This window comes from Typopeltis vanoorti, chromosome 6, assembly GCF_054136105.1.
Source record: "Typopeltis vanoorti isolate ZY-2024b chromosome 6, IOZ_Tvanoo_1.0, whole genome shotgun sequence".
Lineage (NCBI taxonomy): Eukaryota > Metazoa > Arthropoda > Arachnida > Uropygi > Thelyphonidae > Typopeltis > Typopeltis vanoorti.
The window spans coordinates 55,276,766-55,302,371 of NC_143554.1; the positions used below are offsets into that span (position 1 = coordinate 55,276,766).

The 25,606-nt window shown below is 35.0% G+C and overlaps 1 protein-coding gene across 1 annotated transcript in view; it reads left to right on the plus strand.

Annotated features, from left to right (window-relative positions):
* The first annotated feature begins 4,016 nt into the window (after window positions 1-4,016).
* The window catches only part of LOC150105464 (bifunctional 3'-5' exonuclease/ATP-dependent helicase WRN-like), a 370,108-nt gene continuing 348,518 nt past the window's right edge, over window positions 4,017-25,606 (plus strand). Inside the window, exon 1 of the mRNA XM_090394834.1 lies at window positions 4,017-4,220. Coding sequence (XP_090250960.1) covers window positions 4,035-4,220 — 186 coding nt within the window. The 5' untranslated portion in view covers window positions 4,017-4,034. The remainder of the gene's footprint in view (window positions 4,221-25,606) is intronic.

Sequence of the window (25,606 nt, forward strand, 5' to 3'; positions counted from 1 at the left end):
TCACATGGCTCTGCCTTTCATGATTCTAGCTTACCATGTCAACTTATCACTATCATACCTTGACAACATGCTGACAGTTTTTCCCACTATACTCTTATCTTTCACTGTCTTCAATAACCTTCTGTTATTCACCCTTACATTCTCTTTATGTCCACTTAAATCATTTGTTTCCGAACTCTTAAGTCCTTAAGAATTTTCTTTGAGTGTTCCTTAACTCACATCCATATGAATGTGAGTTAGGTTAGAAATAAAATATTTGATCAAAGACTAGATATTATTATTATTTGACACCTCCAGGGAGTCCAAAGACTCATCGAGGGAGAGTGTGCCAACAGCACCGAATGATTGACCCCTTCCAACTACTAACCGCGCTCAAACTTACTTAACTGAGCCATTAGTAGCAGAGGCTCTACCAATCGACCTACCTTTGCCGGCTAGATGCAGATAGAAAATTTCTGAGTAGACATAGAAGATAGAACAAATTGCAGAACCTTATTAAAAATAAATATATAAGATAAAAACTGGAAATTGTCACATTAATATTCGAAAATAAAGTAAAATATTCAAAAATGTGTTATCAGACAAAGCCGATTTTAAATGCTATGATCACTTAACAGAATGACTAATGTAAGTTTAGCAAAATAGGTATTCGATGCCACGGTGGTCGCGAAAAAACTTCAGCATCAATGTTTAGATGGATACAGTTTTGGAGGGCTTTATTATCAGAACAGATTAATTTTGAAGAAAATTACTGATTGGAAATTAATTATAAAATCTTAATTGTTGCTGTAAGTAAATCTGCCATATTCCTTGAGAATAAACATCAGAGATAACATGTCTTACAACATTGAATTATTATATCCCTACCTTCTCTGTGCATAAAGCCATTTCAAATCCTCCTGGAGAGTAACCACATACTACCTTCATATCATCTGCAAGTATTTTTTTTATTTCCATTTAAAGTTTTCCTAATGTCATTATCCTATAAGTGAAATGTTACTGTCCCTAAAACAGACCACTGTGGCACACCATTAATGAATTTCCTCTACTGCGATCCTGCTTTTCCAAACAACTTATTGATATCTATCAAACACCCATCTCACTAATTTGTTATCCAAATCCAGATGTCTAAATATATTATTGTTTATACAGGTATCTCAGTGGAGTCAAAAGACTCATCACGGTAGATCCACACTATCCATTATTTACACAATACCTATCATACCCTTCCTTAAACTTATTCACCATTAGGGCACTCACAACCACCTCTGGCAATCCATTTCACTCATTCCACCAGAATCTTAGACAATTTCAGGTTGTAATCCCCATGTTCTCCCTTACTTTTCATACATTGAAATCTTATAGAACCCCTTTAGTAACTTATGACTTTTTATTATATCTCCTCTCCTTTGTCTGTTAGCTAACCTCTCCAAACCCATACACCTTCAGTCTATCCGTCTATCCTCATAGGGAAGATACAGACCTGTCACCAGTTTGGTCACTCATCTCTTAATCTGCTCCACCACTTCCTGATTCCCCAAGAAACCCAGCTAACCATATCTGTGCACAGTAGTCATCATGGCTGAATCAAGCCATAGCCTGTGTCTGTTTTTACTTGTGAATGTGTTCTTCAACATCCATGTAAATCCTCAGCTATTTTGCCAACCCTTGCAGTATTATTATTATTATTAGCATCTTTCGAATCTCTGTTCACCATCACCCCAGATTCTCGCCTTATCAATTTCGTGTAATCCAGCATCATTAGAATGCTACAAAGTATGTAATCTTTGTTAAGTTGTTTCAGTGAAGTCCTCGTCAGTAAAGCATTCAGCAGCTGTAGAATCACTGCCTCTTCTGTTCTGGAGGAAATCACTTGTATTCCACTCTCTAAATTTATGTGAAAGGAATTTCTAAACATATTTCAAGTTTTAAAACTTCTTGGCATTTTTGTGTCCATTTGTGTTGTCAGAGAAATCTCCACCTTTCTCTCATCGCCTGAGGATAAGTTTCCTCCATTTGTTTTATTGGCTGTTTACCAGATTCCTTGCTTCGCTGGCTTATTTTATTATGGACATTCTGAAAGATCTTCTTGTATTCAGTGCAAAGAACATAGTTTTATATCAAATACTCAATGAGGGTTTGCTGAACATTTCATCTCAACCAGGCACACAGTTCTTTGTAATAAGTCAAAATCCTTCGTAAGAGAAGGCTTTTTCTAGGTACGTCTTTATTATTATTATTATTATTATTATTATTGTTCCAGGAAACTCCAAGGAGTCGACAGACTCATCGAGGGAGGCCCTAACATCATGTCAAGAACAACTATTCAACATTCATACAGTATCTATCATACCTTGACTTGAACTCATTCACGGTCGTAGCACCCACAACAGACTCTGGAAGCTTATTCCACTCATTTACCACTCTCCAAGTAAATGAGTATTCCACTCATTTACCACTCTCCATATAAGGAAATTTGTGAAAGAATACTCAGTTGCTCAAACTTAAATGGATCTGATGGTCTACGTTTATTTCCTTTATGGAAGGTAGTACTTTTTCAATCTGCTAATCTTTCCTTATTTGTTCGGTTGTATACTTGATGAGCATGTAGATTTTTCGGCCAAAACACGAATGTGACAAATTATAAGTAACACTGAGTTTAATAGGTTGTGATAATACAGATAGTTTAACTGACTAGTTTTGCAACATATGCTAGTGGCTTCTTTTGGGTTGTATTTTTTTTTTTTTTTTTTTTTTTTTTTTTTCTTCCTAACCCAGAAGAATCCACCAGCATATGTGGTGAAACTAGTCGGTTAAACTATCTATATTATCTCAACCTATTAAACCCTGTGTTTAGTTATCATTTGTCATTACTGTATAGTTCTTTTTTTGTTTGATTGTTTTAGTTAGAAATTAACTGTTTTTGTTAACTTACTATAGCTGGTATGGTGGTGCCTTTTAGAATCTTCCTGTTATTTGTATAATTTGCTGTTCCATTTTTGATAGACATATTAAACATAGGTAAAAATTTTACAATTAAATATCAAGATTTTCTACATGAATTATTATATTCATATAGTTTTTAGATATTTCAGTTTTAAAACAAATTAGATGAGTCTTTGACTCCATGGAGTCTTAGGATAATAAAATAAAATAATAAAAATAAAACATACTCTATTTGTTAGATCAAACATTCCTTTCCAAGATTATCATACCTGGAATTGTGTTTTTCCTGGTGTGGCTTAAGATTTCCTTACCTAATGTTTCATTTGCATTTAAGATTTCATTTGCCGCCTTTACTTCTCTCCTAACTTAACCATGCTACACTCATTGTCTGCTTATCCTAAAAGACATGTAAATTACTAAAAGTGTTTTTATAGGATAGATAATGAGGAAATTTTTCATTACTTTACTGCTGGGAGAAGGGGAGTTGCTTGAGGACTAGATTTTTACTTGGAGAGTGGTGAATGAATGGAATGGATTGCTGGAGTCACGAGAACTTTTTTCGTTGAGTAAGTTCAGAAAGATTTATGAAGGTGTGCAAATGGCAGTGTTTGGTGAAAAGTTTCATAGGTCTACAGAAACGTCTTTGGACTCCATGGAAATACTGTAGTAATAATAATAAATATTATTAAATAATTACAACGTACACAGGATATAAATTAAATTAAACTTTAATCTATATTTCCAATATTTCGGCAACATCATGTTGCCATCGTCACAGGAACTTAAAATAAAGACATGTGCATACAGGCACTACACACACAGTAAAATATGTTAGTGCCTGCGTGCATGTGTCTTTATTTTAAGTTCCTGTGAAGATGGCAACGTGATGTTGCCGAAATATTGGAAATATAGATTAAAGTTTAATTTAATTTATATCCCGTGTACGTTGTAAATTCCTTAAATTATTTAATAAGCATGTTTAACCAATGTCTAAGCCTTTCTACAAGAAATAATAAATATAAAATTTTAGATTAAATGTAAATCGTTATTCATTTTCATTATCCTTTCAGTTAACAGGAACCAGTTTAATGGCCAGTTCATCAGAAGATATAAAAGCAAAGTTTATCACCTTAAATCACCTTGTAAAATCAGTAAATGACACATTAAAAATTAAGCAGCCTTGTGTAAGTGTTCAGAAGGACATCCATTCCTGCCTTGATTCAGCTATTTCATCAATTAACACATTATGTGTTTTACTTAAAACAGGATCACAGGTTTGTATACTTTTTATAATATTGAAGATATTTAAAGACTAAAGAAGTACTGTGAATTATATATTATCTGCAGTATGGAATTAACCAGTTTTAACGTCTTCCTGTATGTGATTAGATAGTTATGCTTTTTGTCGTCCAAGATGTGGTGTTTATTGTTAGCCTTCAGGTATTTATGACTAAAAATTTGAGAATTCATTCTGTTGACTTCTTAGGTCGATTTTCATTTATTGATTTATTATTATTATTGAATAAAAGATAGTTCTAGTATTCAGAGTTTAAAATAAATCGAAGTAATTGTTAATATTCTCTAATGGGGTTCAGATAACCTCATCAATTTCAATGCTGATAAAACCCAGTAATGTCCTATTTCTCATAAAATTAATAGACTTATTAATGGCCCATCTCTTACCCCCCTACTTTCATACGGACGTTTGGTTTCCACAATATGTATATTCTAGAAATATTTCCATGGGAAATGCTCATTTGAAATAACATCAATAATTCCCCCACTTAGTACTAAGCTCGTTGGAACACATGCAGCTGCTTCTCGACATCCCTTCACAGTTCACCTTGAAACAAGCAGAACAAGTTTCTTTTCCTCTTCTTTCATCCCTGCAGCTGCTGTATTGTGGAACAGTCTTCCCCCTTGCTGTATTCCCTAAGGAATACACTAAAGAGTCTTTCAAATCAAATGTAAACAAGTTCCTTCTTTTCTAACCCACTATCCATATATGGTACTGATGCAATATAGGTTGATCAACCAAACCTCTCTTGTATGAGCTCAACAAAAAAAAAAATTAAAAGAAAAAAATCAAATGTAATTTGGAAGTGTAGTTACTAACAGGAAAATGTAAGCATTCTAAAAGTTGAAACATGTCATGCACCATCAGATTCATCACATTTATCTTGTTTACTTTATAATACTCTTCAAACAGATACTCTATTTTCAAAGTATAAAGTAACACCTACTTATAAAATTTATAAATTTCATGATCATTTTTAGGTTTAATATTCTGTTAAAAGCACTAGTGAATTATCAAACCTCAACCACAAAAAATATGAACTACCTCCTACTGTATATTCTTCTGATCAGAAAATAGTAGAAATAATGACTGTTTGGTGGGAGGTCTATGAATATTTCCAAAATCTTGGAAGTTTAACAAACCATATTTGGTTTGTTAAAAACCATGGTTTTGTTAAAGGTAGATCCTGCCTTAGCAATCTATTAACTATTCATAATAGAATAACATCTGAGTTGGACAAAGGAACTGGCTACACAGTGGTACTTCTGGATTTTGCTAAGGCTTTTGACAGGATACCCCCATAGAACACTGTTACGCAAATTGGAGCAGATGGGAATGGATATTAAATTGGTGATATGGATAGGAGAATGGCTCAGGGAGAGATACCATAAGGTGGTGTATGGAGGAGCCGAGTCCAGAATGAGGCAGGTGACCAGTGGTGTGCCTCAGGGCTCTGTGCTTGGGCCAATGTTGTTTAATTTGTATATAAATGATATAGGAAACGGCTTAAAGGGAGATATTCAGTTGTTTGCTGATGATGCAAAGTTGTGTAGTGCAATAAAAAATCAAGCTGATGTTGAAAGTTTGCAGGAGGATTTAAATAAGCTGGTAAAATGGGCAAAAGAAAATGGATGTCAGTTCAATGTGGAAAAGTGTAAAGTCATGCATTTTGGGATTAAAAGATTACCAGCTGTGTACTACATCGATGGAAAGGTACTCCAAGAGATTGATGAGGCTAGGGACTTAGGGGTATTGGTAGATAGGGAGATGAAGTTCAGAGGACACATTGCTAAGGTGTCCAAGATTGCACATAGGATTGCTTGGTTGTTGAGGAACACACTGACATCCAGAGATAAAGAGGTTATTATTCCCCTTTATAAAGCATTGATACTTCCACATTTGGATTACTGTGCTCAGGTCTGGTCACCTGGATTCCTTGGAGATGAGGAGGCTGTGGAGAGGGTTCAGAGAAGAGTGACCAAGTTGGTGAGTGATATAAAAAATGCTCCCTACATTGATAGATTGAGAGCTTGTGGATTGCAGAGATTGGTTGATAGGCGAAGAAGAGGAGATATGATAGAAACATTCAAATTACTAAAAGGTTTTTATAGGATTGATGCAGGGGAAATGTTTCAGCTGTGTGAAAGTGATGGAAGAACAAGAGGTCATCTCTGGAAATTAAAGAAGAGTGTGGTTAACAAAGGTGTCAGAACAAGGTTTTTTGCCTGGAGGGTGGTGAATGAGTGGAATTCATTGCCTGACTTAGTTGTGAGCTCTTCGTCTGTAAATGAATTCAAGAAGAGATATGACAGATATTGTTTTGCTAGTTTGGGTCTCCCGCGATGAGTCTACTGACTCCATGGAGATACCCGTAATAATAATAATAATATTTATCAAATTTTGTTGTATTTGCTGCAGTGATGCATTTTTCCATTTGATTTTTGTATGTATCCAAATCATGGTCATCTAGACCTTACTGAAATAGTTTGTATGTGCTGGCAGATATATTTCTTGTGTTCTTGAAGGTGGATGCTGCATTTCTTCCAGTTTGTCCATGATATGACAAGATGCAAGTATGAGGAACCTTGTACACACTCCTGGAACAGAGAGAGATTAGATCTTATCTACTTTCCTAAAGATTAGCTGTCTCCCCTCTCTGTTCCAAGTGTTTGTCTGTACAAGGTTCCTTGTACAGACAAACAAGCATGCACAATTTGTTTTTCTGAATTGCTTCTGTTAGAAGAATTAAATAAAAATCACTATCACTTAATGGATATAATGAAACCATAGTATAGAATAAAATCGATAATTATTCATGTTTAAAATTTCTGGAATAAACTACATATATATATATATGTTCGCTGGGCATCTACAGATGCCGTATGGTCACTCTGATGCTCGGTGATGTTCCACACCAGGCCTCGCCATGTAGTCCTGTTGTTTGCTTTTCTGGCAGCCTCAACTCTGAAGATCAGTCACTCCACACATGCCATCCATCCATCCATCTCATTGATGGTCTACCCCTGCCTCTTTTTCCAGGAACTTTACCTTCTATTACTGTTCTGAGAAGTCCTCCTTCCATCCTTTCTGTGTGTCCAAAATATTTTAACTTTCTTCTGTCAATATCCTTAAGGAGCCTTAAAGTTCTACTAATCTTTTCTAACACCCATTCATTTGTACGCCTTTCAGTATATGATATCCTCAACAGCCTTCTGTAACACCACATCTCTAAAGCAGATATCCATTTCTTATCTGACTTCTTTAGGTTCCAAGTCTCGCATCCATAAGTCGCTGTTGGAAAAACAACTGCATCTAAAATCCTCAACTTTGTTCCCATGGAGATAGATCCATCCTTTCAGATTTTAGACAGGTCTCTGACTGTTGTTTTAGCAATTCCTAACCTTTTTCTGACATCTTCTAAACAGCAATTCTTCACATTAATAATGGATCCTAGGTACTCAAACTTGCTGACTTCCTCAATTCTTTCTTCATTAAGGTACACTTGTTTCTCAAGAGCTTCTCTGTTTGTTTTTCCTTTGAGAACCATGATCTTTGTCTTGCTAGAATTGAGTTGAAGTCCTCTGTTATTACTGATCTTGTTAACTTTGTCAAGAATTAGTCCTAGTTCTTCCATGTCATTACAAAGGAGCACTGTATCATCAGCATACCTCGGATTACTGATCAATCTACCTCCTATCCTAATTCCTGTCCTGAGCTCATCCAATGCTTCACGCATGATGTCCTCTGCATATATACCAAACAAGTGAGGAGAAAGTAAACATCCTTACTTAAATTAAGGGGATATTAAATCCCACATAGTTTTAAAACCGAATAAGAAACTCAAAGATTGGAATCAGAGAGTTTCTTGCCAAATATAGTAAACTATAAAGTATCGGCGACACTAGCGTTAGCAAATGCAAGTGATCCTAGTACGTAGTACAATACCGGACGACTCGTTGCAAAGGTGGGGGGAGTTCAGATCGCTATTCTTAGGTATTTTCCATAATGTAAAAACACATTTCCTAAGAAATGTATGTTGTTATTACATTATGGAGGGAGGTCACTACCCAGACCGGTTTCAGCCTTTTTTGAGGCTTCATCAGTGAGTAGCTAGACCAAATACCAAAGTGTATAGCGAAAAGAACTTATATACACTGCGAACGAGTTATCCAAACAGGTGCAGCCATTAAGTTACTTAAGTATAAAGAGCTAATAAGCTTCATTTTGACAATGAAAACATTACTTAAATTAAGGGGATATTAAATCCCACATAGTTTTAAAACCAAATAAGAAACTCAAAGATTGGAATCAGAGAGTTTCTTGCCGAATATAGTAAACTATAAAGTATCGGCGACACTAGCGTTAGCAAATGCAAGTGATCCTAGTATGTAGTACAATACCGGTAATGTTTTCATTGCCGAAATGAAGCTTATTAGCTCTTTATACTTAAGTAACTTAATGGTTGCACCTGTTTGGATAACTCGTTCGCAGAGTATATAAGTTCTTTTCGCTATACACTTTGGTATTAGGTCTAGCTACTCACTGATGAAGCCTCAAAAAAGGCTGAAACCGGTCTGGGTAGTGACCTCCCTCCATAATGTAATAACAGCATACATTTCCTAGGAAATGCGTTTTTACATTATGGAAAATACCTAAGAATAGCGATCTGAACTTTCCCCACCTTTGCAACGAGTCGTCCGGTATTGTACTACGTACTAGGATCCCTTGCATTTGCTAACGCTAGTGTCGCCGATACTTTATAGTTTACTATATTCGGCAAGAAACTCTCTGATTCCAATCTTTGAGTTTCTTATTCGGTTTTAAAACTATGTGGGATTTAATATCCCCTTAATTTAAGTAATGTTTTCATTGCCGAAATGAAGCTTATTAGCTCTTTATACTTAAGTAAACATCCTTGCCTAACTCCTTTTCCAACTTGAAACCAGTCAGTCAATCCAACACCTGTTCTTATTGTGGCTTCTTGCTCCTTATACAAGTTGGTTAACAACCTGATAACGTGTTGAGGAAAACCCATTCTTTTCATTACTTCCCACAGTTTCACATGCTCAACACAGTCAAAAGCTTTAGAGTAGTCTAAGAAACACATTACCAGAGGGAGTCTGAATTCTTTATATTTTTCTATGATCTGTCTAAGGCAAAGGATCTGATCTCTGGTGCCTCTACCTTTCCTAAAACCTGCTTGTTCCTCGGGCATCTCTGCCTCGACTTTGTCCTCAATCCTATTTAGCATGATCTTTAATAAAATTTTGCTTGCATGAAATATCAAACTAACAGTTCTATAATTCTTGCATGCCTTCATACCACATTTCTTATGAAAACTGACTTCTTCCTGTCTCTAGGTCATGATCCTGTCTCTAATAAAATAAACTACATAGACATATTAATATAATTATAATTAACATTAATTGTTAAATATAAAACTAAATTAAGTATTTTCAACCTGATGTTTTGCTAGCTCAAGTTAGCATAATCAAAGTATTTTTAAGATACAAACTCAACCAAGACTAGAATAACAGTGGCTTCCAGAACATGGGTAGCCATATGTATAGAAGATGAAGGCAGCACTCTTCACAATGATATTTTATGCTTATTAGTGAATAATGATATCACTGATAAAATTATTGCTGATGCTTAAAATGCCTTTCATAGTGCTACCTTGAGCATTATCAAACATCAGGTACAACCAGATGTAAATATTTACAGTGTTATCATCATCATCATACTTTTCCTGATTTAGGCCAACAATGACTTGTTCTGTCCTCAAAAGTCATCATTGAACCTCTTTAAAACTCATAGAGGATGTCCTGGTTTTCTTTTTCCTAATGGTTTGTAATTTAATACTTGTTTTGGTAATATTTTTGTTTTTGCTCTTTTAACATGTTCCATCCATTTATGTTTATATTTCTTTATTATTTCTATTACTGATTCATGGTTTAGCTTTTTCATAATTTCTTTTGTGATCGAATACAGTATACGTTTTAGTTTTTCTCATAAACTTTATTTCAGCTGTTATTAATCTTTGTCTTTTTGTTTTATTATCGAAATTTCACTTCCATACAATAGGACTGGTAGGGCTAATGCATTGTATACTTTCAATCTAGTTTGTTTTTGAACTAGATTAGGTTTAAATGTGAAGTTAATTACACCTGTTATTTTTAAATATTTTGTAATTTTGGTTTATATCTTTTTCATTTTCATATGTAATCATACTTCTTAGGTAGTTAAATGAATTCACCTGTTCTAAAATCTTATCTGTTACTATTTTAGTTCTTATTGGATTTTGTCCTTTAAATGCCATTTTTTTAATTTTTTTTGTTGATATTCTCATTCCATAATCTTTGGCTATTTCATTTAAATTTAAAATATCTTTCTGTAAGTTATCTTCAGAATTTTTAATTATTATTTGATCATCAGCAAAAAGGAGGCTGTTTAAGTTTACAGTAGGAGAAAGTTTAATCCTTTAATGTGAATTTTTACAATGTCTGGTTGTAAATACTTAATTTAGTTATTTCATCCTTGTGTCTATGTAGTTTATTCCAGAAATTTACACGAATCTACAACTGCAGAAACTCAACATAGAAGTGCAGTTGATAATTATCATCTTTCTTACCTCCTATTAACCTATTTTTTTTCCTATTCCAACTGTAAGTGTGCCACTGGTTTTGACTGTTATAGCATTATTTTCATATATATTGCCAGCTGTGTGGAGATAATTCACTTTTAACTATTATTTAAAACAGTTTGTTTCTTTTTATTAGATCAAGGGCTTTTTCCTAAATACTCATATTCTGATCACAGATCAGAATATGAGTATTTAGGTTGAATTGTATGTGTTTTAGTTAGATGTTTTATAGTGAAGACTGAATTGATATACAGGTGATCCCTTTCTTAATCTGTTTTGCTCTTATGCTAAATGCTTTTTTTATATATATTTTTCATATTTTTTTGTTGTTTTCTTTTTCAGTATTCTGTATATATATTTTGTAACTCGACTCTAATTGACTCATTCCTCTGTAATGTGAACATTTTGATTTCTTCTTCTTCTTTTCAGCCATTTTCTGTCCACTGCCGGATGAAGGCCTTCTCCAGTTCTTTCCACCTTTCTCTGTTCTTGGTAATGGGTGACCAATTTTTCCCTGATAAAATTCGACAATTCATCACTTCACCTTCTTTTAGGACATCCTCAGCCTCGTTTCCCTTCTTTTGGAATCCAGTTTGTTAGTATGGTGGTCCATTGCTCATCTTCTCTTCTGGATAGATGTCCGGCCCATTTCTATTTTAGTCGCTTATAGTGAAAAATGATGTCAGTGATATGAGTGTTTCGCTTTTTATCTTTTAATGTGATGAATAGCATCAACTTCCCCATTTTTCTTTGAGTTGTTAATTTATTTGCCAGTGCTTTTGTTAGCGACTGAGTTTCACAGCCATATGAGATGACTGGAAGTATACACTGGTTAAATGTCTTCCTTTTTAAACAGAGTGGGACATCATTGTTTTGAAAAATGCTTTTCAATTTTCTGAATGCACTTCAAGCAAGTTGAACTCTCTTATTTATTTCATTTTGGAGTTCACAATTTAGATCAATGAGATGACCCAAGTATATATATGAAGAGACTCTTTCCAAGAAATTGTTTCCTATTATTATGCTTTTTGGTGTTACAAAATGATTAAACATGATTTTAGTTTTTTCTCTGTTTATTTTTAGATCGACTTTTTTGCTTTCATGTCATATTTCATATAATGATATATGATATCATTATATGATTATATAATGATATCATTATATAATCATATAATGATAAGTCTTCTATCATTATATTAAGATCTTCTGGAGTGTTTGCAAAAATTATGATATCATTTGCATATCTTAGGTGTTCTTAGGCATTGACCATTTAGACCGTACAACATACATCGAAAAAATGAACCATTTGATATCGGACCACAACACCTACCAAATGGTAAACTACAACCCCCACAAAACATAACAAAAAGAAAACAACTGAATTAATCAAATCCGTCCACACATGGTCCAAAGAAACAACAAAAAAAATCAATACCTCATTATGCCCCTGCGCCCAGAATTTATGGCCTGTCGAAAATACACAAACCAGGCACACCACTACATCCGATTGTTGAAGGAATTGACAGCCCAAATTATCACTTAGGCAAAAAATTAGTGGCCACACTCAAGGAATTGGTAGGTCAGTCCCCTTCCTACATAAAAAAAATACACAACATTTCATTAATAAAATTAAAAACATTACACTCAACGACCAAGATTTATTAGTCAGCTTTGACATAACTTCCCTTTTCACCAATGTCCCGATCAATGACACTATCATGCTCCTACAGAACATATTTCCACACAACATCACGGCCCTCTTTGCCCATGTGCTCTGCTCTGGATATTTTGTGTGGCAAAATAATTTTTACCTTCAAAAAGAAAGTACAGCCATGGGCTCACTGCTTTCCCCCCCATAGCTAACTTTTATATGGAAGACTTTGAGCAATGTGCTCTAGAGACAGCATGTCTAAAGCCCAAAATTTGACTCAGATACGTTGACGATATTTTCGCCATTTGGCCCCATGGCCGTGAAGCTCTAAATACATTCCTTAGCCACCTAAACAAACAACACAAATGTATCCAATTCACCATTGAAATGGAAAAAAACAACTCTCTCCCGTTCCTAGACACACTTGTCACACGTCTTCCCTCGGGCTGTCTCTTCTTCTCAGTTTACCCAAACCTACACACACACACACACAGGCCAATACACACACAAAAATTCTTACCACCACCCAACACAAAAACTAGGTGTCATAAGCACCCTTAAACACAGAGCTCTAACTATTTGTTCTAATGAACAAGCTCTAAACCAGGAATATAAGATCATCAACCAAACATTTAGAAAAAATGGATACAGTAATAAAAACTATTCACAAGATCCTCCACAAAGATACCAGTAAGAACAAAAAAGATTTCAGGAATGCTATTGCCATTCCTTATGTTAGAGGCATTTCTGAAAAAATGGACAGAACACTATGCAAATACAACATTAAAACCACCTTTAAACCCCCAAATAAGTTAAGACACCTGCTCAGTTCTTCTAAAGATCCTCTTCCACACCTAGCCCACCCAGGGGTAGACAAAATACAATGCACACGTAACTTTCCCCCTATGTATGGTATGTTACGTGTGCATTGTATTTTGTGAACTATCCCAATCAGACAAGACGAACACAAACGACACATTAAATACATCCATTTTAGAAAAACCAGCTTTTCTGACCATGCACTCCAAACATACCACAGAATTGATTGGAAAACTATCAAGTCCCTACACTGCACCAAAACCTGGTTTGAGAGAAAATTTAAAGAGTCATGTGAAATGCTCAAACACAACCCAAATCTCAACAAAAATGATGACCTAACCATTTCAAGAATGTGGAGGACCCATCTACAACCTGTATAACAACCTAAACTAGCCATAAAAAAATCCCACTACAAGAAGACAACCTGGTGAAGTGTTTGTAACATTCAACAGCAACTAAAGGAAATCATATTATAACAATCAGAATTGTACAAATCCAGAAGAATATTAGTACATGAGGACTTTAGCAGTTTATTGTAGTTGTATTTATTTATTTATTTTTTAATTAATTTATTTTATTTTATTTATTTATTATTATTATTATTTTTTATCACTAGAGGTCAGGCTAGGGAAAAGGATTAATTAACTACATAGATTTAGTTTAGCGGTATACAGGGCTAGAGCATGTAGCTTGGTTCCTTATACACTTGTATCCTTCCGATGATGACCTCGATACAGGGGTCGAAATGTCAAGTTTTATTTTATTAGTAATTATAAAATAATCTGTTCCACACGTGTGTTTTTGTGTCCCTAAATTTATAAATATGAATTAGGCGTGTTAAGTTTCTGTTATTAATTTTTATACCAAGTTTGTCCAGTTTATATTATTAAATATTTCTTGAAGGACTGCTGTAAAGATTTTGGATGATAGAGAGTCTCCTTGTCTGACACCTTTTTCAATTAATATTTTATTGCTACTCATGTGAAGTTGGATTGTTGCTGTTGCAGTGAGGTATATTGCCTGGAGGAGGTCCATATATTCTCTAAGAACTCCCTGATTCTGGAGTGCTTTGAATATTGCATTAATTTTGATGGAATCAAATGTTTTTTCATAATCAATGAAGGCTAAACAGAGAGGCAGTTGGTTTTCTTCTGCTTTTTCTATTATTTGTTTTTCTGCATGAATATGATCAATTGTGTTAAAGCCTTTATGGAATCCTGCTTGTTCTACTGGTTTGAATCTAGAAGGGGTGTTAACCTGTTTATTACTTTTGTGAGAATTTTGTACAGATTAGAGAGAATTCTAATTGGTCTATTAGTCTTTACTTCTTCTTTGTCCCCTTTTTTAAATAATAGTATCAGGGTAGCATTTTTCCAGTTTTCTGGTATCTTCCCCTCTTTTAGGCATAGCTTAGTAAGTTTGTGACATGGTGAATTATATTGTTTCCTCCCCATTTAATTAATTCTATGAATTAAGTCTTCACCAGGACATTTTTCATTTGTTTTAATGCTTGTTTTATTTCATCTGAAGTGAATGGGGGGGATGAATTCTATATGCGATGGAGAAGAGTTTATTTATATTTGATTTTTGATTCATCCCCATGAAAATAGTCAATATGATGTGTCTCTTCCATTTGCCTGGATCTGTTGCTGATAGCAAAATTTGATTTAGTAGATTTAATAGTCTCATATGCAGTTTCAAGCCAACATATTTAAATAAGTTCCATATTTGTTCCATAATTTCCTGGTATATGTTTTTCATTGTTTTTAGAATTTCAATAATTCATCTAATGTTATGGTTTCTAATTTGTTACTGTTACTTATTATATTCAGTGTTAAAATCATTATCTTTCCATAAATTTTCACGATTTTTACATATGGCATCTATATTAGTGTGTTCTTTAATTGATTTGTTTAGGTACTTCAAGATTTTATATGCTGATGATTGTATTCTATTTAACTCTGTTCCTAGTTCTTTTACATAGTTATTCCAGTTTTCTCTATGTAAGTTTCTAATTTCCCTTTTATCCATGATGTTCTTTCTTATATAATTTAGAGGGCATTTCAAAAAAAGTCCCCCTATTCAGAGCAATCTCTGAATGATGTAATGCCTTCAAACTTAGTGGGTAACTTAACCAGATCATGGGGAAGAGATTTTGATAATAAAAAAAAATATTTCAAAAAATAACTGATAGCAAAAATATGGTGATGTGAACAGGAGAAAATTACATTAATGCAAACCAAATGGTATGTGATTGCAAAATCATTCAGAATCAATGACAAATGAAGTTATTCAATGTTTATTTCACTCATTTTATAAAATAATGTGACACAAAAATATATCACATACAACTGACATGCTGCAAGGAGCTGTCAAGGAGATCCGGATGATCAGTGAAGGTGACATCACTATGTTGGCCTTTGTGCAAGACCATTAGCTGATACCTCCATACAGCATTGTCTATAGTGGAATGCAACTGGTCTTTGGTTTTGGACATGACATGCGATTTTGTCTTTCAAATTTCTCATGCAAAGAACTTTTGTCCCAATATATCATTCTTTTGAGGTAATCCCAAAGCCAAAATTCACAGGGGTTAAGGTCTGGTGAACAGTGGGCATTTCATAGAAAATGAGCACCTGGTTACTCTGTCCTCTGTGAAATGTTGACACAGTAATTGTTGAAATTCATGCCCTATGTGAGACGATGCTGCATCTTAGATCAACACTGTTGTGTTCAGGCACCCTCTTTGTTGCAGTTGTGGGATGATGAAACTTCTCAGCATGACCATGGAGGTTACATGTCCAGTTCAATGGATTTCTTCAAAGAAAAACAGCCCAATAACAAACTTGGCCATAAATCCTATCCATACTATGATCTTTAGAGAATTTAAGAGAACTTGTTTAAGTGCATGGAAATTCTCTGTAGCTCAGATGCAGCAGTTTTGAACAAACATGAAAATGTGCTTCATCACTCCATAGGGTGTTCTAAGGCCAGTTGTTGTCCTCCTCCATGCATGTCAGAAATGTCAATACAAATGCTTCTTGGATACTGGCATCTCCTATTTGCAACTCTTGGCTGTGGCTGAGTTAATAGGTAGCATTGCAATGCATTATGCAATGTTCTCCATACCACCGGGTATGGCAAATCTAATTGTCTTGCTGTGGCACATATACTGCATGAATCTACAGTATTCTCATTTGACTGCTCAGCAACTGCAGTTAACTGTTATTTGCATCCATTTCATATCTTCTTCATCCTCTTGGAAACCAAAAGAGCAAATTGGTGCATGGTAGACCAGGTGTAGTCATATCAAGTTCTTGTAAAGAGGCAAAATAACTTCCTTTACCTTGTACATTAGCGTTTATTTCAGCTTCACAATTATTTTCTGAGTTGTATTTGTAATTTCTGCAATGTGACCTTTCAACTTCCTATCCACCAAGATCCCTAATCTCATCAGTTTATCTAAGCATAATCTCACCAATATAATATGCCAGTGAAATCTCATCATGCCAAAGTACATACATACTCACATTGAATTGATAGCCATTATAATTTTCCCACAGTTTCAGGCTACATCCCTTGATTGCCTTGCCTATTTTTACATTATCAGCAAACTCTTGAACATCTGTCAGATCCATTGGTATGCTACTGGTTACCTTAAATCTTGTGGATTCACATCTTCCATACTACTATCTGATAATTTTCTGTTAGTTACCCACTTATCCAGGTCATTATTTATATTTCCATCCTGTATTCTTCAATTCATTCAACAGCCTTTCATTGTGGTATCCTGTCAAATGCTTTAGCTTTAGCAAAGTCCAACAGTACCATAGCGTATCCATTCCCATTATCCATCTCACCCATAATAATGCTATGGCATGTTAATAATTAGATAACATTACTATTCCACTTTTTTGTTCTATTCCTAAAATATAAAAAAAAAGTTTATAAATATTTTTACATTTTGAAAAATATCTTACTTTCTGCTCATTGGGTGCATTTAAAAAAAAAATCCATTAGCACATATTAGTTTTGTTTTGTCTGTCTGTAGTACATGCAGAGTAGGAAATGAAATGGAAAGAAATGTTGGAATGCTATGTTGTAACATAAAGAATACACATAAATTTGTATGGGGGAAAACACATAAGTGATAGTAATATCTTCATGTTGGTTTTTAGGAAAGAATACTATACAGGGGCTGTCAAAGAGGATGTGTTAATCAGGATTTAATTTGGGCCTAAAAGGGGACTGAAGATATACTTTACAGGATAGGCAAGATAGATTGCATCTGTGGTTAAACCTCAGAAGTCTAAAATGCTGATGGAACTGATGCCTGGTCACAATAGTGTGGGGAATGCCAAACTTAGTGAATTATGGCTGATCTGTAGTAACCAAATTCTCTGCCTGTAACTTCATAGTGGCAGCATGTTAATAGTTATGGATATATCATCTGACAAACAGGCTATTAGATTGGAGTAAAATATCAAGGTGTGAACTAAGGAATGGTTCGAGATGTGCCATTTGCATTCCACAGAGGAAAGACCCAACCTCTGTAGTTCTAGGTATTTCCAGATGGTAGATGAGTTTCATTGTCAGATGTAATATTACTTACCACTTTGCTCATTGGAGGCTTGGAGTGGTTAAAAAATCATGTTTTAACTTTAGAACAAGTAGCCCAGTTTATTTTATTTTTCCATTTTTTTTCCCCCAGTACAATGTGAAGATGTTTTCAGAATTGCTTCAGACATCATAGAGGATCTACAGTTACCAGACATTTAATATAGACAGACATGTTAGACATAGTATAATATTTTAAATAACAGCTTCATACATGTAAGAGAAAACTAAAGAGAATTTCTTACTGGTATATAGTTTGCCCAATATGTCACAAGCTTCATTCAGGGATAAGGAGAAGAATTAGCTACAATATTTAAATTATGAAGACAAGAAAAAGTCATACAGCAGCATGCATTTACTATCATGTGTCTCAGTTGCAGCTGTACAAGTAGGAGGAAACACTGTTAGAGCTCTAGAGAAGTAAGTATAGTTGTATAATAATAATAATATATGTATATTTAACAACAATATCTTCCCAAATCTTAGAATTAGGCATACAATCAGTTTGATTAAAATTGAGATGGTGGTGTAGGACTTCACACAATTCAAGAAATAGATGCTTAAATTTGAACTTATTGTAGTACAGCATCTTGGTGTGGTCTAGTGAACTCGGTGTTGTGTCGATGGCATGAAAAGCAAGGCCTGAACCTTCTGATTCCAGAAATGTTATATAATCTTGATATTTTTGGATTCTAATTGTAACAGAATGGCCAGTCTGTCCAAAGTAGTAAAAATGATAAGAACAGGATATTTGATAAACACCAGGCAAGGATAGAGGTTGTAATTTATCTTTGATAGGTGGTAAAAAAGATAACTTCTGGGCCAGTTTGAAGGTGTTATATGGATTATATATGTGAAGAGTCCTTCCTTTTTGTTCAGAACAAATTGGTATTAGTTCTGCTACCATCAACACTAGACACGCAGTTCATTAGAACCAAACTAAGATGCTACACTAAGTAGGTTGAAATTTGATTGTCTATTTCTTTCTTGAATCATGTGAATCTCTACACTACCACCCTAATCTTAATCGAACAGATTGCATGCCTTTCTCTAAGTTTTGGGAAGTGATTGCTGTTAACTGTTAGATATATCAGGGGCAAATTCTCCATGCTTGCTATGCAAGCTCATTACTTGAGAAAGAAGTAATATTTATTTGTTAATAAATGCATGCATTTATAAACATTCCATTTAGGCTTTTATTTTTGTAGACAGAAGACTTCTTAAGCTTGTGCCGTAATAATTGAGCTTTGTGTTGTGTATCGAAGGCCGATGCTTGCTCGCCTAGTCAAAGCTACCTTTGCTTGCTCGGTTGTGTGAGCTTCCAGGTCCTCGCTACAGAACTGTGATTTCATGCATGCGCGAGCGTAGCTATTTCCGCTCCCTTCACATTGTCTTAAACACAGGCCATACGCAATGAAAGCAGCTCTAGCCAGTGAGCTTCAGCCGGCCTTTACAAGTCTGCGTGTTGCTTGAGAAAATTAAGTTACAACCAACTTTTTATGGCACTGTTATTGACCAGTTCATAAAGAAAAACCGTAGGGTAGAATTTGTATTCAAGTAGGTCAGCTAAATTGAAAAAGATAGAATATCATTTGTAAAATAAATGTTGTATTTGTATGATTAAATGTACATAAATTTCTAAATATATAGTTTTAAATGGTCAGTAATTCGTTATTCCGCTAATTAGACTTTAATCACATCTCTCACTCCCTGAATGATAACAAGTGCAAGCGTGAATTTCAAGACTAGCATTCGCCCCTGATATATATATATATATATATATATATATATATATATATATATATATATGAATTTGTTATATAGCCATACTTACTTCTTGGGAACTCTAATAGTGTTTTCTCCTACTTATACAACTCTGTGACCAACATATAGTCTAAAGACTGGATGCTGTCTGTATTGGCAACATACTTATTGTACAGTATGTTCATCTGTTCTTATTATTATTATGATGTGAGACCTCTAGGGAGTCAAGAATTCATCTATACATCACCCAGATGAGCTATCATATCTTCCCTTAACCTCATTCACACTAGATGCACTCACTTCAAAAGTTGAACTATTCTATTCACTCACTTTTCTGGGAGAGAAAAATCTAGTGCTTACTCTGTTCTTAATCATGAATAAACTTTACTTCCATGATGCCTCATGTTCTTGCTCCATCTTCCATATAACAAAGTTTCATCAGATATCCTGTAACACCCATTCAGAAGTTTACAGACCTCTAGCATATTATCACCTCTTTTTCCCTGTTAACCAGTTTGTAGTCCACATACTCAGAAGCTCTCCTCATAATCCTGACATAGTTTTTGTGACTCTTCTTTTTTGCATCCTTTCCACAGCTTCTTTATCATTTTGGAATCCAAGAGATGACCAAATCTGCATACAGTAGTCCAGGTGTGGTCTTACCAATGTTTTGTAAACAGACAAAATTACTTCTTTACCCTTACATGTTAAGGTTCACTTCAACATCACAGTTATCTTGAGAGTTGTATTTGCAGTTTTTGCTATGTGACCTTTGAACTTCAAATTCCTTTCCACCATTACAGCCATCTATTTCTTGTAGCATAACTCTGCTAATATAATATGCTATTGGAAATCTCATCATGCCAAAGTGTATATAACTTTTATACTTATTAACATTAAACTATAATAAATTTAGATTAATCCTTTATCCAAGTGTAAGCAAACAAAGTTTGTGCCTGAAAATATCTTCATAATAAGGTAAGGTGGTACATCCCTTGGCAACTTGTAGCAAAGGTGGACCAAGCTCTCATCACTCCTTGTCGCAGTATCTCCCATAATGCAAAGCACATCTCCTTGCAGACATGTATACTGCTATGCATTAAGGGAAGGGCCACTACTTAGACCGGTTTCGAATTTTATTGAGGTCTCGTCAATGGGAGGCAGACCCAGAGGGGTGATACCAAGGCAGAAGCAATGGAGAGGTCATATTTACCTATACGAGTTGCCAACCGGTGTACCACCTTATTATTAAATTACTCTGGATTTAGAGAAAGATGTTGGAAGTTTATTTTGCACTTGGTTAGACTATAATAAATTTTGCTTAATCCTTTATCCAAGTGTAAGCAAACAAAGTTTGTGTCTGAAAATATCTTCAGGACTAAGGTAAGGTGGTACATCCCTTGGCAACTCATAGCAAAGGTGGACCAAGCTCTCATCCCTTCTTGTCTCAGTATCTCCCATAATGCAAAACACATCTCCTTGCAGACATGTATACTGTTATGCATTAAGGGAAGGGCCTTTATTGAGGTCTCGGCAGTGGGAAGCAACTTCCAACATTTTTCTCTAAATCCAGTAATTTAATAATAAGGTGGTACACCGGTTGGCAACTCGTATAGGTAAATATGACCTCTCCATTGCTTCTGCCTTAGTATCACCATTCTGGGTTTGCCTCCCACTGACGAGGCCTCAATATAAGTCGAAATCGGTCTGGGTAGTGGCCCTTCCCTTAATGCATAACAGTATACATGTCCACAAGGAGATGTGCTTTGCATTATGGGAGATACTGAGCAAGGAGTGATGAGAGCTTGGTTCACCTTTGCTACGAGTTGCCAAGGGATGTACAACCTTACCTTAGTCCTGAAGATATTTTCAGGTGCAAACTTTGTTTGCTGACACTTGGATAAAGGATTAAACTAAATTTATTATAGTCTAACCAAGTGCAAAATAAACTTCTAACATTAAACTGTTAATTAAAACATAAACATTAAAATAATAATAAAAAAATGATAACTTTTTTATTATTATTAAATTCCAATAATAATAATAATAATATATATATGTATGTATGTATGTATGAAGCTTGATTTACTCGGTTGTTGTACATTTTTATAAAAAGATTGAATGACTAGAACCGAGAGAAATGAAAACAAAGTTTCTTAGTACTACATAACTAGTTTTTCAACTTGTATCAGGCTTCGTCAGGTGCACTTTAAAAAGAAGAAATAACCAGAAAAAACACATGGAGGAAATAACTGTAAACAACATGGAAAATTAGTGTATATATATTTAAAGTTATAACGTTGAAGTCTGCACATTCAAAATTGTTCCCTCGTTGGCTTCATTGTTGGGCATATGCATGCGTATAGCATCTCGTGAATGCCTATATTTGACCACAGCACAGTGACAGTCTGAAAGGTGTAACTCAGGTTGTTGTTGAGATGTAGGGCGGTTGAGAATGATTTCCTTTGATTCTATTATCTTTCTTTCTACTTCATCATGGCAATGGAAAATGTAATTATTAGACTTGTCCCATAGGACTGTATGACTAGGGTTTCTTCATTAGAATTGGCCGAGAATAGAACATGACTAGACAAAGCACTGGCTCGCGTTCTCTTGTAAGTTCCCTAGCCATGCAGTCCTATGGGACAAGTCTAATAACATTTTCAGTTGCCATGATGAAGTAGAAAGGAAGATAATAGAATCAAAGGGAATCATTCTCAACCTTCTACATCTCAACAACAACCTGAGTTACAACCTTTCAGACTGTCACTGTATTGTGGTCAAATACTGGCGTTCACCAGATGCTATACGCATGTATAAGCCCAACAATGAAGCCAACGAGGGAACAATTTTGAATGCACAGACTTCAGCATTTCAACGTTGAAATATATATACACTAATTTTCTGTGTTGTTTATATTTATTTCCTCCATGTGTTTTTTCTGGTTATTTCTTCTTTTTAATGTGCATCTAACGAAGGCTGATGCAAGCCGAAACTAGTTGTGTAGTACTAATAAACTTTGTTTTCATTTCTCTCGGTTCTAGTCATTCACTCTTTTTATAAAAATATATATATATATATATATATATATATATATATATATATTTAACAACAATATCTTCCCAAATCTTAGAGTTAGGCATACAAAATCATCCTGTGCTGGATATTGAGTAGCATCCCTGATTGCCCTGCCTATCTGTGCAACATCAGCAAACAATTGAACATCTCCTGTTGTCATTAACGAACAACAACAACAATGATCCAAGGACTGAATCCTGGGGTACACCACTGGTCACATTTTGACATTTGGCAAATTAACATCTCCCATATACCACTTTATGATACCTGTCTGTCAATCATCCACTTATTCAAGCAAGAGTTTATATTCCAAACCTGTATTCTCCAGTTTATGCAACAGCTTTTCATGCAGTATCTTATCACGTCTTAGCAGAATAGAGCAGCATCATAGTATGTCTATTCCATTCATCCAACGTGTCCATAATACTGTTATTAAAAATATGACCAAATTTCTAAAAGCATGCCCTTTCTTTAGTAAACCCATGCTCTTCATTATACAGCAGGGATGAGGAACCCTTGGCATGCGTGACAAATATGGCATGCCAATGACTTTTTTTGGCATGCAACCCAGTACTCAATTTAAAAATAAATAAATAAATAAATACATATCCAACCGAGCCTGTGTAGTTCAGTGGATGTGGCGTTTGCACACCGCCGCGCTTGGCCGCACGAAGGAAGACTTGGTTTCAAGTCTAGTCGGCGACTAGAGGAAATTTTTCTAAGCCTTTTTTCGACCAGTTCCCGAGTTAGTCGATCTCTGGCACGGGCAAGCAGGTTTTTCCTCCCGGAAACTCGGGTTTTTTGTCCTGTAAACTCAAGAAAATCGACCATAGAACCCACATTATTTCAGACATTAAATATATTGTGTTAGGGTTAGGGACCACGAGATGGCGGCACGTTTGAGCCGTCTCTCATCACTGCCTACCGCTTAATTAGTGATAGCCTTGGGCCATCTGTCTCTGATTGGGTACCAGTGGAGATTGAACTGCCCACTCAGTCTCCAAAAGTTAGATAGGGCTAAATGGCCTCGCCTACTCCCGTATACGGGAATAAAAAGGCATTAGCTGATTTTTTTTTTTTGATACATATCCAACATCTTCGCTGAGTTGTATATTTTAACTTACTAGAATGCAATTTTATTAAGTAGAGAGAGATACCAAATAAAAATGCAATAAAGAAACAAACACTATTAACTATTTTAGTAATAATAAGTAATAAGAAAATGAAACAAACATCCTATTTCCAAGCCATCCATCTCCGCGATATACTGACATACAGGTTTTGTCCCGTTCAATTGTTGGATCATTTGCCAGGCAGCCAGATGTGGAATCAGAGTTCACTTGGAAATATTGAAAAGGAGATGGAAGTAACAGAGAGAAGTGTGGAAAACAAGGTACTTAATAAAACAAGGTATTAAGTTTGGCAGCTTAATAATACTAAGGTATTATTAAGTTGCCAAAAGGTGGTACACCTTTTGGCAACTCGTAGGTAAATATGACTTCTCCATTGCTTCTGCTTCAGTATCACTATCTCTGGGTCTGGCTCCCACTGACAAGACCTCAAAAAAGGTCGAAACCAGTCTGGGTAATGGGCTTTCCCTTAATGCAGAGCATTATACATGTCTGCAAGGAGATGTGCTTTGCATTATGGGAGATATTGAGAAAAGAAGTGATGAGAGCTTGATCCACCTTTACCACGAGTTGCCTCAGTCCTGAAGATACTTCAGGTGCAAATTTTGTGTTAAAGGATTAAACCAAGTACATAATTTCATAGCATCTGTAATTTATAGCATAACCAAGTGAAAAAACTTCCAACAATAAAAGGAATTGTGCTTTTCATTTTGGGGATATGAGGCAGTTGATGTGAAGTCATCAGCCTCAGTATACAAATAACCTATTTGTGACAATACTTCACGTGCAAACTTTCTTCTTTTTCTTCACTACCTCTTTAACTTCCTATGTCTACCATGGAGTTCTCATTTTTCTATACTTGTAGACAACCTCACCACATTTCTCTCTGGTTGAATCAATGCTTTCTTCAAGATTTGTCACTGAATCTCCAAGGTTTGGTTCCTGTCCTTAAACTCTTTCATTTTTTCTTCAATAATGTTTGTGTATTTTAGTCTATCTACAGTTCACATCTGAGAACTGCTCAACTTTTATTCGTTTTAAAAGTTTCTTACATGTTTTTCTTTTCAATATGAAATTTAATTTTATCCTACTCAAGACTAAGTGGTGAATACTTCCAATTTCAAATCCTCTACACTCTAATGTCCTGCACCAGGGAGAAAACATCACTATTAACAATGACATAGTTAATGAGACGTTTCTTATTCCTTGCCTCTTCTCTCCATGTGAATTTGTCCACATTTTCATGTTGGAACATTGTTTTAGTAATAACCAGTCCATGTCCTGAGCAGAAATCCAACAAATATTTGCCATTATTATTAGCTTTGCTCTTTTCTCCAAATTTTCCCAAAATATTTTTGGATGTCTGACAATCATTTCCTACTGTGCTATTTAGATTCCCAACAAGCACCAATTTTTCCTTTTTCATTGTGTCAGTTGCTTTTTCTAAAGCCTCAAAAACTTTTGTATGTCTGACAATCATTTCCAACTCTGCTATTTAGATCCCCAACAAGGACAAACTTTTCCTCTTTTTCTGTGTCAGTTGCTTTCTCTAAAGCCTCAAAAACTTCCTCTCAAAAACTTCTACCTTAGTAGAACCTTCTGTGGGACCATAGGCACAAATAAGTTTGTGCATTGTCCAGTTTCCTCTTCTGATATTTGCC